The 13,893-nt window shown below is 61.7% G+C and overlaps 1 protein-coding gene across 3 annotated transcripts in view; it reads left to right on the top strand.

The window, feature by feature from the left end:
* The window catches only part of SORCS2 (sortilin related VPS10 domain containing receptor 2), a 497,183-nt gene extending 486,580 nt beyond the window's left edge, over positions 1-10,603 (top strand). The window contains exons 24-28 of one of the 3 annotated variants that reach the window (XM_086407451.1): positions 2,581-2,680; positions 3,384-3,486; positions 6,304-6,449; positions 7,979-8,053; positions 8,332-10,603. In XM_086407451.1, the coding sequence (XP_086263577.1) occupies positions 2,581-2,680; positions 3,384-3,486; positions 6,304-6,449; positions 7,979-8,053; positions 8,332-8,396 (489 nt within the window). In that variant the 3' untranslated portion in view covers positions 8,397-10,603. The remainder of the gene's footprint in view (positions 1-2,580; positions 2,681-3,383; positions 3,487-6,303; positions 6,450-7,978; positions 8,054-8,331) is intronic. The other 2 variants (XM_086407453.1, XM_086407452.1) reach the window with 2 other exon arrangements.
* Positions 10,604-13,893: the final 3,290 nt, after the last annotated feature.

The following is a 13,893-nucleotide window of genomic DNA, read 5'->3' as shown; positions in this document are numbered from 1 at the left end:
ATATTGTCACCCTGCTTATTTAACTTATATGTAGAGTACATCATGAGAAACACTGGAATCAAGCTGGAATCAAGATTGCCGGGAGAAATATCAATAATCTCACATATGCAGATGACACCACCCTTACGGCAGAAAGTGAAGAAGAATTAAAGAGCCTCTTGATGAAAGTAAAAGAGGAGAGTGAAAAAGTTGGCTTAAAGCTCAACATTCAGAAAAGGAAGATCATGGCATCCGGTCCCATCACTTCATGGCAAATAGATGGGGAAACAGTGGAAACAGTGAAAGACTTTATTTTGGGGGGCTCCAAAATCACTGCAGAAGGTGACTGCAGCCATGAAATTAAAAGACGCTTACTCCTTGGAAGGAAAGTTATAACCAACCTAGACAGCATATTAAAAAGCAGACATTCCTTAGACAACAAAGGTCTGTCTAAGTAAGGCTAGGTTTTTCCAGGAGTCACGTATGGATGTGAGATTTGGACTATAAGAAAGCTGAGCACCAAAGAATTGATGCTTTTGAACTGTGGTGTTGGAGAAGACTCTTGAGAGTCCCTTGGACTGCAAGGAGATCCAACCAGTCCATCCTAAAGGAAACCAGTCCTGAATATTAATTGGAAGGATTGATGCTAAAGCTGAAACTCCAATACTTTGGTCACCTGATGGTTAGAGCTGACTCATTGGAAAAGACCCTGATGCTGGGAAAGACTGAGGGCAGGAGGAGAAGGGGACGACAGAGGATGATCTATAGATGGTTGGATGGCATCACCATCTCAATGGACATGAGTTTGAGTAAACTCTGGGAGTTGGTGATGGACAGGGAGGCCTAGCGTGCTGCAGTCCTTGGGGTCACGGAGTCAGACACGACTGAGTGCCTGAACTGAACTTCCCCCAGTGTCCTGAGTGCTCAGAGTAAATCATGTGCCCAAAGTAAGGGAGAAGCCTTAGCCGCACACCCGTCCACTGCCAGCAGCCAATCCTAGGGAGTCTGCTGTGTGCAGAGCTCAGGTCTCGGGGCGCCATGCGAGATGCTTGTACGAATCCTCACGATGACCTGAGGACAGAGAGGTGCCGAGAGCCTGGGGTGTGGTTGGGAGCCCCAGGTTCAGATGTGGATGCTCTTCACAAAGGGCTGTGGGTCAGGCTGGCACAGTCAAGGGTCCACCCGGAGGCCACCTGGGAGTGGCTCGAGCACGGCTCTGCAGCCAGAGCGGGGGTGGGCACCATGCCCACACTGTGCTTCCTGGCAGGGGTCTCACTGAGCCTCGCTTCCCTCGTCTGTAAAATGGGCACTACCACCCACACTCAGGGGTGCTGCGGGCCGTGCTGCAGCCCCGCCTCAGCGCTGGTCTCTCTCTCCAGACCGTCTGCGTGGGCATCGGTGCCCACGACTAGTCCAGAGCTTGGCTGCGGTTCTGATTCTTCTTTTTACTTTGAGATAATGTTTACTTTTGTAAGGTGTACCATTCAGTGGTTTTAGTATATTCACAGCCATGGGACCACTGTTACCAACTCCTCCCACAGGAAACCCCGCCCCCACCAGCAGTCACCCCCTCCAGCCCCACTATTACCAACTCCTCCCACAGGAAACCCCGCCCCACCAGCAGTCACCCCCCTCCAGCCCCACTATTACCAACTCCTCCCACAGGAAACCCCGCCCCCACCAGCAGTCACCCCCTCCAGCCCCACTATTACCAACTCCTCCCACAGGAAACCCCGCCCCACCAGCAGTCACCCCACTCCAGCCCCTGGCAACCACTCATGTACTGGCACCTTTCCATTCTTGGTTCAAGCAGCAGAACCAGGTACTTCCCAGATCCTCCAGGTAGGGAGCTGTGTAAGCGACAGGCCAAGCCAGCACCCTCATTCTGTGAACAGGAGCCGAGTCCCAGAGGCCAAAATGCTGCTGAGGCTCGGCCAGAGTCCCCAGGGAATGTCCCCCGCCCAGAGGTCCCGGGAGCGGAGCCACGGGACCGCCGTCCCTGGGGGCCTACTTCCCCAGCACCTCTGCCCCGACCTGTGCAGAAGGCTGACACCTGACACCCATGTGGGCTGATTGAGTCCCTTCTGAGCCCCAGAAACTCCCCGCTTATGAATTCCCAAACCAGTAGGGTGGCCCAGAGGCCCACTGCCCCTCCTCCACCCCCACGATCTTGCAACACCACCCCTGGGAGTTCTCGGCCTCAGGTGTGGGGTCACTCGCACGCCTGGGTCACCTGCCCTGACCCTCCTTGTCCTCTTCTTGATCTTCCACCTCCGAGAAGCCTCCCCTGATTACTTCTGGGGTCAGGGGCCTCCTGGACATCCCTGGATTACCACACTCCGTGGTCCCTACTAAAGCCGGAGCTCTCTGAGGGCAGGGCCACGCTTGGATTATCTTGTGTCCCTTCAGAGGTTCTTGGTGAGAGTTGGTTGGTGGCTAGCATTCCCATTTTACAGATGGGGTGACTGAGACCCGGAGAGTGCAGGGGCCCTCCCCCAGCCCCCTGACCCCAGAGAGTCAGGGCAGACGTCCGCTCAGCTCTCCCACTCCCCCTGCTGGGACCCTGAAGACACCCCTCATTCCCCCGCTCTGTGCTTTCAGAGACTCACGGCCATCCAGCAGGTGCTGAAAGCACAGAAGATCAGCTTCCTCCTGCGCGGCGGGGTCCGGGTCATGGTGGCCGTGAGGGACGTGGACACAGGTGAGGGCCCGGGCCGGGCTCGCCTCTGCAAGGTGGGATGGGTGGGCATCCAGGCCCCTCAGATGACACTGGCTACTGTATACACTGGGGGCAGAGGGGGCCCCTCTGCTGACCACATGTCCCTCCTGGCCGGGTGGTCGTCTCAGTTAAATCCTGGTCAGCCTTGCTGCCCTCTCCATGGACGCATGGAGCTCTTGCTTTAATTTATGTCATTTAGGGTCTCAGATGGGGCTTCCCAGGTGGTACCAGTGGTACAGAACCCGCCTGCCAGTGCAGGAGACGTAAGAGACCTGGGTTCGATCCCTGAGTCAGGAAGGCCCCCTGGAGGAGGGCATGGCACCCTGCTCCAGCATTCTTGCTTGGAGAATCGCTTGGACAGATGAGCCTGGCGGGCTACAGTCCATGGGGTCACAGAGTCAGACATGACTGAAGCGACTGAGCACGCACGCAGGGTCTCAGATGCACTCTGCCCCCATGCCCACCACGGACTCTCCTCTCCGCTCTGGGGCAAGAATCTTGGCAAGAGCTGAAGGGCCGCTTTCTGCTCCGTGAAGACGCATGTCCATGCCAGCATCGGTCTGGACGGAGCTGTGTCCACTTTCTAGGGGGTGAAGGACCAGGGCCGGGCTTTACCCAGTGGGGTCCCAGGTTCCGGGGGCGGCCGCTGCCCACTCTGAGCGCTCACGGGCCGTTCTGCCCACAGGTCCCCCGAGCCTGGGAGGCGGAGGCGGCTACTGGGCAGTGGTGATCCTCTTCGTCAGCGGGCTCTTCGCGGTCGGGGCCTTCATCCTGTACAAGTTCAAAAGGCAAGGCCGCCTGGCCTCCCTGGGCTCACAGGGCATGCGGGCGGGGCCAGAGGGCCACGGAGGGCTGGGACTGTGTCCTTGATGGGCCACGGGACAGGGAGGGGGCCTCCTCTGGACCCGAGTGCTGGTCCTGAGTCATCTTGGTCCCTGAGGGCAGCCGGCCACTCACAAGCCAGGGAGCGTCTTCCACCCGATCCTCCCCTCTGCTCCCCACACCCATTTTACAGATGAGGAAACCCAGGCTCAGAGAGGTCAAGCGATTGTCCCAGAGCAACACAGCTGAGCAGTGCAGCTCTGACCCCAGGCCGTGTCCTCCACCACCCATGCTCCCCCCAGCGCTCACCCATCCTTCCCTCCACGAGCTTGAGCCACAGCTGCCCTGTGCCAGGCGCCCCACAGCAAGGTGGGGGGTGGGACTCCAGCCTCTTTTGGGAAGGAGTCGGGGTGGGGTAGTGACACCCAGGGTGGGAGCAGGCAGGGGCTCAGGATGAGGCTGGGTGGGTGGCAAGCTCAGTGTGCGGTCATCAGAGGGGCCGTGGTGCCTCCTTCCCTCTGACCTCGATCCTCATCTGTAAATGGGTTTAATAGCCCTCAGTGCCGGGATTATTCATGGGCACCCTCGGAGGGGCTGGAGAATCTGATCTTACCTGGATATGGGGCCTGGGGATGGACACAAAGGCCAGAGAGTGTCGCCAGACTCATGCCCTGCAAATCCAACTGTGAGATCCGACCCCCGCGTCTCACCCCATCTGGCTGGTTCGACTCCAGTGGCCTCGGGGTCTCCTAGCTCAGGGTCACCATTGGGAACAGTCTGGAGACATCCTGACCCTCCGGCTCCTGCTCCTTGGAGGCCAAGGGTCCCTCCTGCAGCCCAGGACTCTGCTGGGTCTCTGTCCTCCAAGACCATTCACACTGGGCGACCCACCCTCCCGACCTGCGGGGCAGCCCAGATGGCAGCAGGGCTGGGTCAGCCTCCCAGACCAGCTCGCCATCCAGTCTGCGGCTCTGGCCAGTCTCTTTCCCTCCCTGGGCTTCAGTTTGCTCATCTGTAAAAGGGGACTAATCAGGAGGGAGGCAGGAAAAAGGCAAGAAGAATAAGCAGGCAGGTGCAGAGGCAGGGCCCTGTCGCCTGCAGACATTGTCCTGAGCACGTCTCCCTTCTTACCGTGATGTGTTCAGTTGGAACCTTGTGAAAACCTCCCGGCCCTGGCCTGGCTCAGGCAGGCTGTTAGTGGGTGAGTCCCGAGAGGCTGCAGAGAGGACGGGTGAGACGCTGCCTCCCAGGTCAGAGCTGTGCTGGAGGCACGGGCTAGACTCAGGGTTTGGGCCCCCACCCCCTTCTCTTTCCCCTCAGACCTTAGTTGGGGCGAATTTGGGCTTCTCCCAGGGTAACCCACCGCAGTACTCCTGCCTGGAGGATCCCGTGGACAGAGGAGCCTGGCGGGCTACAGCCCATAAGGTCACAAAGAGTCGGACACGACCGACGTGACTGAGACCAAATGAAGGGCTCCTGAGAACTGCAGGGTGGCAGGAGTTACCCAGGCAGCAGAAGGCAGGCCTGGCAGGTCAGGCATGAAAGGGGCAGGATTCCAGTCTCTTTATCTTGCCATCTTCAGACCCCCCGAGGCCCAGAGTGCAGCTCCCATGAGTTGCTCCAGATTTATGGCTCCAGTGTAAATAGTCCCAAAGGCACCTTGTCTCCAGAGGGGGCGGGGAGGAAGGGAAGACCTTGAGCCCAGCCCAGGAGCCGGCCCCAGGAGAGGCAAGGGTGTGACCGCTGGGCTCACCCAGCGCTCTGAGGGCTTATTTCTGAATTAATCATGGGAGGGTGGTTACCATGGAAACCGTGGACGGAGCACAGTTCTGGGGGTGAGTGTGCCCCCAGAGCACTGGCGTCACCTGGGGAAGAGAGCAGAACAGATGGACAGAAGTGCCCCATTTGTCCGGACGCTTTAAGCTTTGTGGGGAGCTGGATTTTCCTAGCTGGCGCAGCCGTCAGCCTGGGCTGGGCCTGCCTTCCTAACAAGCAGCTCCTAAGTCTCAGAGGCTCTCAGTCACCGAGTGCTGTAGTCCCCTGGGGCCCATCATGACCCAACCCACCCCCGCGGCCTGAGTGTGCATCCTGCCATCTCAGTATTTCCAGAGAACTGCCGCTGTTGGCGAACTGCCGATGGTGGCTCTGAGGAAGCCCACCCTCCCACCGAGCCTCAGTTTCCTCATCTGTAAAGTGGAACCATGCATCCTTTGGAGTTTTACTCCAACTAAGTGGGCGTCACACACGGAGCCCGGCCCAGGGCCCTGAGCCCAGTCCCAGCTGAGGCAGAGGGGGGCTGTGCCCTCCATCTCCTTTCCCTCTGCCCTGGAGAGGATGGGCACTAGAGGACGCCCCAGGGCCTGGGCAGGGCTCAGCAAACACCTCTCAGAGCCTGTCAGCATCGCATGCCTTGTGGAAACACACACCTGATGACCTGATCAGAACCTGGAGGTGATGGGTGACAGGGACCTGAAACAGATAAAGAAACACCCTCTCCCTGCAGCACGCCTCAGGGGAGACAGATGGACGGTCCTTGATGGGGTAGAGGCAAACCCAGAGCTGTGGGAGCTCACAGGACGGAGGGCTTCCTGGAGGAGGTGGCTTGGCACAGAGGTGGTGCAGGAGGGCTTCCTGGAGGAGGTGGCGTGGCGCAGAGGTGGCGCAGGAGGCAGATCCAGGAGCGATGAGAGCACCGCACAGAAGGGTGGGCTGGGGGCCTCCAGGGACAGGCGTCCCAGGCAGAGCCCTGATCTCCCCACCACCCACCACCCCCTGCCTTGCAGGAAACGCCCCGGCAGGACCGTGTATGCCCAGATGCACAACGAGAAGGAGCAGGAAATGACAAGCCCCGTGAGCCACAGCCAGGGTGTGCAGAGCGCCATCCAGGGTGAGGAGTTCATAGAGGATGAGCTCCACCCACAGACTCTAGGTAACGCCCGCCCCCAACACCCCCTCCGCCGGGAGCCCCTCCACCACCACCGCCAGGCCTGGGGCCGGGCGGGCCCTACCCTGGGTCCTCTCCTTCTGACAGGTGATGGCAGGAGTCCCCTGGGGCTGCCAGTGGACCCGGACCCCAGACGCCTGTCCCCACAGTCCCCTGAGGGGTGGGAGAGACAGGAGCGCTGGCTTCCATGGCAAAGCTGCTGTGTTCTGGGGGGTCCCGGGGTCCTCTCCCCACAGTCACCCCCTCCACACTCCCGGCATCCCTCCCGTCACTGGGAAGACGATGCCCTTGGCCGTGCGCACACGGACATAACCACCTGTGCACAGCCCTTTACAGTTTGCACAGCATCTGTTTCATGACCCCATTGCCCCCCCGCAGTGGCCAGCGGGGAGGACGGAGCAGCTGCCCGCTTAGTGGCCTCCTCTGGGGGTGGGGGTCTGTGTCGACCTCCGGTTCTCTCTTGGGGCCTCTCATGAGCTGGCATTCGTGGGCTGAGCCCCACCACGTCGAAGCTTCTGCCAGTGATGACGCAGCAGCTGGCTCAGCCCGCTGCACCGTCCACCCAGCGCCTGCCTGCGGCCTCTGCGCTGCGGAGACCAGGGAGGGGACAGCCTGGCCGTCACTGCTGCCCCTTGGTTCTGACTCTGTGGTTGAGGTGACCAGTCTGTCCATCTTTGGGGAAGACACACACTCTGATGGGACAGCAGGCCCCATCTCCACTCCCTCCTCAACCCACGGGGACACTGAGGCCCGGGAGCCCTGAGTCCCGCCCGAGTACTGGAGCCGCCCACCCGGTCGCCTGAGCGCTGAGTGCTCCAGGCCACGTGAATGCTGAATGCTCCCAGCTGCATGAGCACTGAGTGCTCCAGCCGGCATCGCTTCCTCCATAGCCCAGCAGGGGCGCTCCTTTTCAGAGCTGAGACCTGGACTGGCCCGGGGCCAGGGCCACACAGCTGGTGGGAGTCCACGGGCTGGAGTCCAGACCCTGGGGCCCCAGCTCCCCCGACCCTTAACAGTCGCTCTGCACCCCACCTGCCCTGCACGCCCCGCCCTTGGGGTGCTGTGACGTCCCCAGTGGGGCCCGAGGAAGCTGCCACCTGGGGGGGGGGGGTGTCATCGCTGCTCTTTTATCCCCTCAACCTGTATCTGCCGTGTCCCTGGGACTCTGGGAGGCGGAATCGCGGCCCCCACCTTTTAATCGGCTAGAAGTGAGGTTCAGAGGTGACGTCGCCCACCCAGGCGGCCCAGTGGACAGGTGGCTGACCTTGGACCCAAAGCCCGGGGCCGGCTCACGACCCCGTGGCCCCCACGGCCCCGCGGGAACCTCTGGGCCTCTCCGTCTCGATGCGCCCGGGAGGTGGGGGCTCCAGGCGGCCAGCGGCCACGCCTCTGCTCCCCGAGGGTCTCAGGACGCGGCCCCGCCCGGGACCCTGGCGGACCCCTGCGTTTCTGACGGTGCCCTGTGCCCTTCTCTCTCCCGCCGCCGCCCGGGGCCTCGTCGGGCCGCCCTGCAGTGGCCCCTGCCCGGGGGGGACAGAGCCCCGCCTACCTCCCCCTGCTGCCGATGCCGGGGCCGGCCCCCTCTGCAGGTCAGTGGGGGCGGTGGGGGCGGGTGGCGGGCGCGGCCTCACCCCCGAGGCCCCCTGCGTCCACTGCTTGTGCCGGCACCGAGAGACCCGCCCTCAGTCACCCGCCCACCGCACCGCCTCCGCACCCGCGTCCAGGCACGACCCGCACGGCGGGAGGAAGCTCGGGATGCCCCGCACGTCGGCGGAGCCGCACACGGTGCACGCGCCGCGCCCGCACGCCGCCGCCCCCGTCCCGCGCCGCTGGGCCTGCCGCGCGCTCACGCCGGTCTCTCCTCCAGGGAACCACTCGGGCGTGGTCCTGAGCGTCAGCTCCCGGGAGATGCACAGCTACCTGGTGAGCTGAGGCCGCGGCGGCCGCGCCCGGAACGCTCTCCTCTCCGCCGCGTCATTCCCCGCGGAGGGCCCAGGACCACACGCGCCCCTGGCTCGGGGTGGGACCCGCACCCCCGCGGAGACCTCGGGAAAGCCTCCTCCTCCTCCCGCCGCGTCCACGCCAGCCGACAGCTGCTCCCGCCCCGTCCAGCTCAAGCCCGCCCCGCCTCGCCCCGGCCCCCAACTCTGGACACTGTCAGCCCACACCCCGTCACTCCGGCGAGGAGGCCTGACTTCTCATAGGCGAGGCTGGGCCCCCTGAGGCTGGGGGGTGAGCCTGCCGGACTCTCAGAAGTGCAGAACCCCCACCCACCCCTCTCCACCTCCATCACCCGCACCGTGGGCTCCTGTTCCCCGGAGGAACGCCGAGTCACCACTTTCTTCCTCGGAACCCCCAGGAGGGCAGCTCCCACCGCTCCCACGCCCGTCCCTCTGCGGGGGGTCGTGCACACCCCCTCCAGAATCCGGAAAGCCTGCTGCGGGGTCCCCCCCAGCCACCCTCCAGGCCTCCCTCCGTGCTCCCCTTCGTCTTTTTAACCTGCAGAGATGATGTAAATACCTCTCTAGGTAGCCATTTGCGGTTTTTTTGGTGGGGAGGTTGTTCTCTTTTTATTGCCAAGCAGTAGCCCCCGTTCTTGGGAACCCCCTTGCCGAAAGCCCAGGAATGCTCCTCCGCCCCCACTGGCAGCCTTCTCTCCTGCCCCCCTCCAAAAAAAAGCAAAGCTCCCCCAGCCCCGCCCTCCAAGGGATCCAGCGCCCCCACCCCCCAGCCGGCCCATGTGCAGGCTTCCTGCCCAGGATCCGCCTCGACACAGATGCCCAGTGCTTTGCGATTCCTCATTTCTAGAGGGAGCCGCGTAGAGACCCAGGAACCAGGAGAGGTTAGAAAGGCAGAGCGTGAAGGGCGACAAGTGGTGCCCGCCTCGTCTTAAAGACAGAGCCGCTGAGGCTCAGAGAGGGAGTGGCTGCCCCAGGGTCACACACAGCAAGGGGGCCACAGAGGTGCCCCGGGAGCCAGCCCCACCCCCACCCCGTGCTTCCCACACAGTTCGACCCCCCTCGCTCATCGCTCACCGATGCCTAGAGTCAGGGCCGCCGGGAGCATCTAAGGGCAGGGTTTCACCTTTTGCCTTGAAACTGGAAGTCAGCGTCCCCTCCCCTCCCACCTGGGCTCTCGGTGGCCAGAGCGTCCTCCCAGAGGTGGGGACACCCCAGATCCCAGGCTAGGACCCCGCTGGCCGTGAGGAGGAGTCCAGGATGAAGCCCGGGACGGTGGGAAGCCTTAGCCCGCTTCCACAGAAAAGAAAGGCGGCTGCGGAGGGTCATCCGCACCCCCAGAGCAGCTCCTGCATGCGGGAGGGGGCGACCCTGGCGTCCAGCCCCGTGTGTTGCAAATGGGGTCTGAGACCGGTTCAGAAGGGGTCGCTGCAGGTCGCCGGGAGGGCGGCAGAGGCGCCCCCTCCCCTTGCTGCGGCCCACCCAGCTGAGCCGCTGGCCGTGCCAGTGTCCTCCACAACCTCGGGGAAGTGCGGGAGTTGCGGGGTGCTGCGGGGAGAGGCTGGGTTCTCAGGGCATCTGCCTCCGCCAGCCTGCCTGCCGTCTCCAAAGACCCCTTAGGGAACCCCGCGTCCTGCCATCCACCCCCACCCAGCCCGTGAGCCTCATTCCAGGGTCAGACACCTTCAGCGCCGGCCAGGTCCCAGGTCAAGGTCAGCAGGGAGCCCCTGGACGCAGCACAGCAGTGCCTCCGGGTGATGACGCCCCTGTGACCTCCTGACCCTCAGCTGCATTGTCTTGCTGATGGGATAGGGCTTCCCTTTAGCTATTTGTGTTCTTCTCGTATTTTATGTCATCATTTCTATGAAGAGCATTTTGGCTGTGCAGACCCAAGAGCCTGGGAATAAGTTGGCATCTATAACCGAATACGTTTCCGTCCCCATAACCGTGTAGATCCACACGTAGGTCTGGGTTTATCTGGTTCCACGTTTTGAGGTCCTGCGTCTTTGCCCTACAGGTATTCACGGGCCCCAGGGAAGAGCGGGCTGGGCTTGGACCGCTAACGTCTCATTCAGCTGGATAGAGCCCACACTTCTATATGCACATAACAGAGATGCGATAAATTCTTTCTTATTTTTCCTTTTTAAAAATCAATAAATCATTTGTGATGCTTTTAACAAAGATTAAATGCATACGATTGGTGTTTGCCTTATTATGAAGCTATTTGTCAATATTTCCCTAAACATACACCCAGGGCCCCAGAACTGTGGTGTCACGGAGGCTGGGGCGGGCCAGGGGTCCCTGCACTTTGCGGGGGAGGGTGCCATGACGTTGGCCATCTCGGTCGCTGGACCCAGATGTGCCACCTGCAAAGCAGTGATGCCACCACGCCCTCACATGGGTCGCCTCACTTCTCCTCCAGCAGCCAGCAAGGGGCCCTGGAGCACACTCCGTTTGCCCAGTGGGGTGCAGAGGCCAGGGGTTGAGGGCCTGGAGGTGCACCCCTGCTGAACGGAAGCCCCTGGTCCTTGAAATGCCACCCACTTGTCTTTGAGGAGACCGAGGAGCCAGGAGTAGATAGAGGAAGCCCTGATGTGGTCAGATCACCACCTCCATGCACACGCACACTCACACAGACACACACTGATATACTTGCACACAGAGACACACAACACACACAGCTCTCACGCAGACTCACAGACACACCCCCTTCCTTCTCTGGACCACAGTACATGGAGTTCAGTGTCGTCAGCATCCTCAAAGCCTTCTGGCCAGATCTTGTGCCCCCTGGGACCGGGGCTGGACCCTGGCTGGAGCCCTGAGTGAACAGGACATGCCCCTGGGGCCCAAAGGAGACCCCGGAGCTGTGGGGACTGTGACAATGATTGCAGGACCCAACCGGGAGGGGAGGGCTGGCGGCCCTATGGGAACCAGGTCTCCAGGGCGAGGAAGGAAAAGACGCATGGGAAGCAGGCCAGAGCCGGGGCCATGCAGGGCAGGGGAGGCCAGGAGGAGTGTGTGTGCATGTGTGTGAGAGTGTGTGCGCCTGTGTGTTTGCAGGCCAGGGCTGGGGCCATCCAGGGCAGGGGAGGCCAAGAGGAGTGTGTGTGTGTGTGTGTGTGTGTGTGAGTGTCTGCATTTGCAGGATAGAGCCGGGGCCATCCAGGGTAGGGATGCTGTGGGGAGGCTGGAGAGGACTGTGTGTGTGAGTGTGTGTGTGCGAGTGTGTGTGTGAGTATGTGTGTGAGTGTGCGTATGTGTGTGTGCATGTATGTGTGTGAGTGTGTGTGTGCATGTGTGTGAGTGTGCTGTGTGTGTGCGTGCATGTGAGTGTGTGTGAGTGTGCGTGTGTGTGTGTGTGTGCACGTGAATGTATTGCCTGTATTTGTATCTGTGTGTGTATATTTGTGTGTGTGTCTGTGTTTGCACTTCCTTGTGTCTTTGTGCACGTGTGGGTCTATGTGTATACTAGTATCTGTGTATATATTTGTGTGTGTTTGCACTTTGTGTGTCTGTGTGTGTGCGAACATGTGTCGTGCCTGTATTTGCGTCTGTGTGTCCATGCCTGTGTGTGATGTGCGCTGTGAGAAGAGAGACGGGGCTCGAGGGCTGGCACCCACGGCGCACAAGCAGGTCTCCATGTGTACGTGCCAGGCCTGGGGGAGTGAGAACCCTCCTGCTCTGCTGGCGGATCGCAACCCCCAGCTCTCGGCGTGCGGGGGTTTGTCGGGGGCCTCCCCCGGGAGAGGCCGGCGGCTGTGGTTAGACGTGTGCAGCTCCCGTGTTGATCTATCTTGAGCCCCTTCCTGAACGGAGGGCCAGGCGGGGGTGCAGGGGAGTCATGCGGGGCCACGGCCCCTGGGACGGCCCCAGGCACAGCCAGGCCGGCCTCCTGCTCAGACCAAGAGGACACAAACGCTCCCCGCGGCGGCTACGAAGTGCGGGCGCTGTGACCACACCTGAGCTCCTGTGGCCATGCAGGTCCGTGTGTCCTCTGTCCACAGACAGGGAGACGGCGGCGCTGGCAGAGAAAGTTATTTTTAGCTCAAATAAGAGGCGTGGCTCTAACGCTCCAGCGAAGCCCCAGATTCCATCCAGGTGGACTCGAGTTGACTTTGACTGAAGACACCGAGTCTGGCGTCCAGAGTCACCAGGTAGCCACGAACCATGGAGGGACAGATGGAAATACGCAGAGTCATCGACAAATCAGAATCAGAGGAGGAAAAATACTCTGAGGATCTGCTGTGCTCGTCCCTCTGGCTCGGTCAGTAAGACCGACGGCCGGTCCCCGTGGAAACCCAAACAGCTTTGCATCGTCAACAGCAGAGTTTCACTTCCAAGGACTTGGAGGCTTCCTTCCCGACCAGGGGTCGAGGGGTGGAAGGGGGTGCAGCCGCAGGGCCAGCGAGCGACTCGGAGGTTGGAGGAGCAGTCCCTACTCAGGTGGGATCTCTGAGAAGGGACGATCACCTCCTTCCTCAGCAGCAAGGCCCCGGGACCCCCACAGAAGATACCCTGGCACGTGGTGACACGTCCCCCAGGAGGCGCGGAGGCTGCTGTCAAGACCAACACCCATTCTGATGGGGAGTCAGGGTCAGGACCCCTACGAGAAGGACCCCACCGAGCTGAGAGAGGGCACAGCGGCCCCGACCCCTTTTCCCAGCCAGGCGCACGCTGCAGGGTGGGCCCTCCCGCGTCCTCCCGCGTCCTCCCGCATCCTCCCGCGTCCGACACAGACAGTGTCACCAATGGCAGACCAGGCCTTGGCCACAGAGCTGAGAGCGGTCGCGATCACAGCTGAATACGGACCGGCCAGCGCTGACCTCACGCCTCCAGGCTGAGCTCGGGGGCAGCTCCCACCTGAGGCCCCACTTCCAGACCTGATCCAGACCCAATCACAGTGTCCCCCACTGTGTCCAGCCATAGCCGGGCCCTCAGCAGCTCCCTTCTTCTTGAAGGGGCAGGGCGGGCCCTGGGGGCAGTGAGTAGCCTCTGTGTGCGGTTGCTGTTGACTCAGCAGGACCAGCTGAAGGAGGAAACTCCCCCCCCGACCTCCGAGCTCAGCGGCAAAGAGGGCGGCCAGACGTGCCCACCCTGCTAATGTGGTGGGGGCCGGGGTGGAGGCTCTTGGGCAGCTGCCCTTGGCCCCTGCTCATTCCGATTCCATTTGGCGTGAAACCTTCACCCAAGCCTCGGGCTGCGGGAGTGATCACCCTGCACAGCTGTTTCCAACGGGACGTGCTGACCAGGGTGGGCCCGGCCACTCCCGGCCACCCCTCTCCTGGCTGCGCATGGCCCCGTCCACCATGGCCTCGCTTCCACAACCTGGGCCCATGAGGCCCAGGGGACTTTGCAGCTTCTCGAGCTCAGAGTTGCCAGTTGCAGGCAGTGCGTGCACCAGCCCAGGCGTCTTAATGGCCCGTGCCCATGACCCCCTGGCACCGGTGTGAAGTTATGATGAAGTTGCTAAG

Source organism: Bos grunniens, chromosome 6 (genome assembly GCF_055505025.1).
Source record: "Bos grunniens cultivar Pamir isolate PY7600 chromosome 6, Bosgru_T2T1.0, whole genome shotgun sequence".
Taxonomy (NCBI): domain Eukaryota; kingdom Metazoa; phylum Chordata; class Mammalia; order Artiodactyla; family Bovidae; genus Bos; species Bos grunniens.
This window is presented reverse-complemented; position numbering and strand designations above follow the sequence as displayed.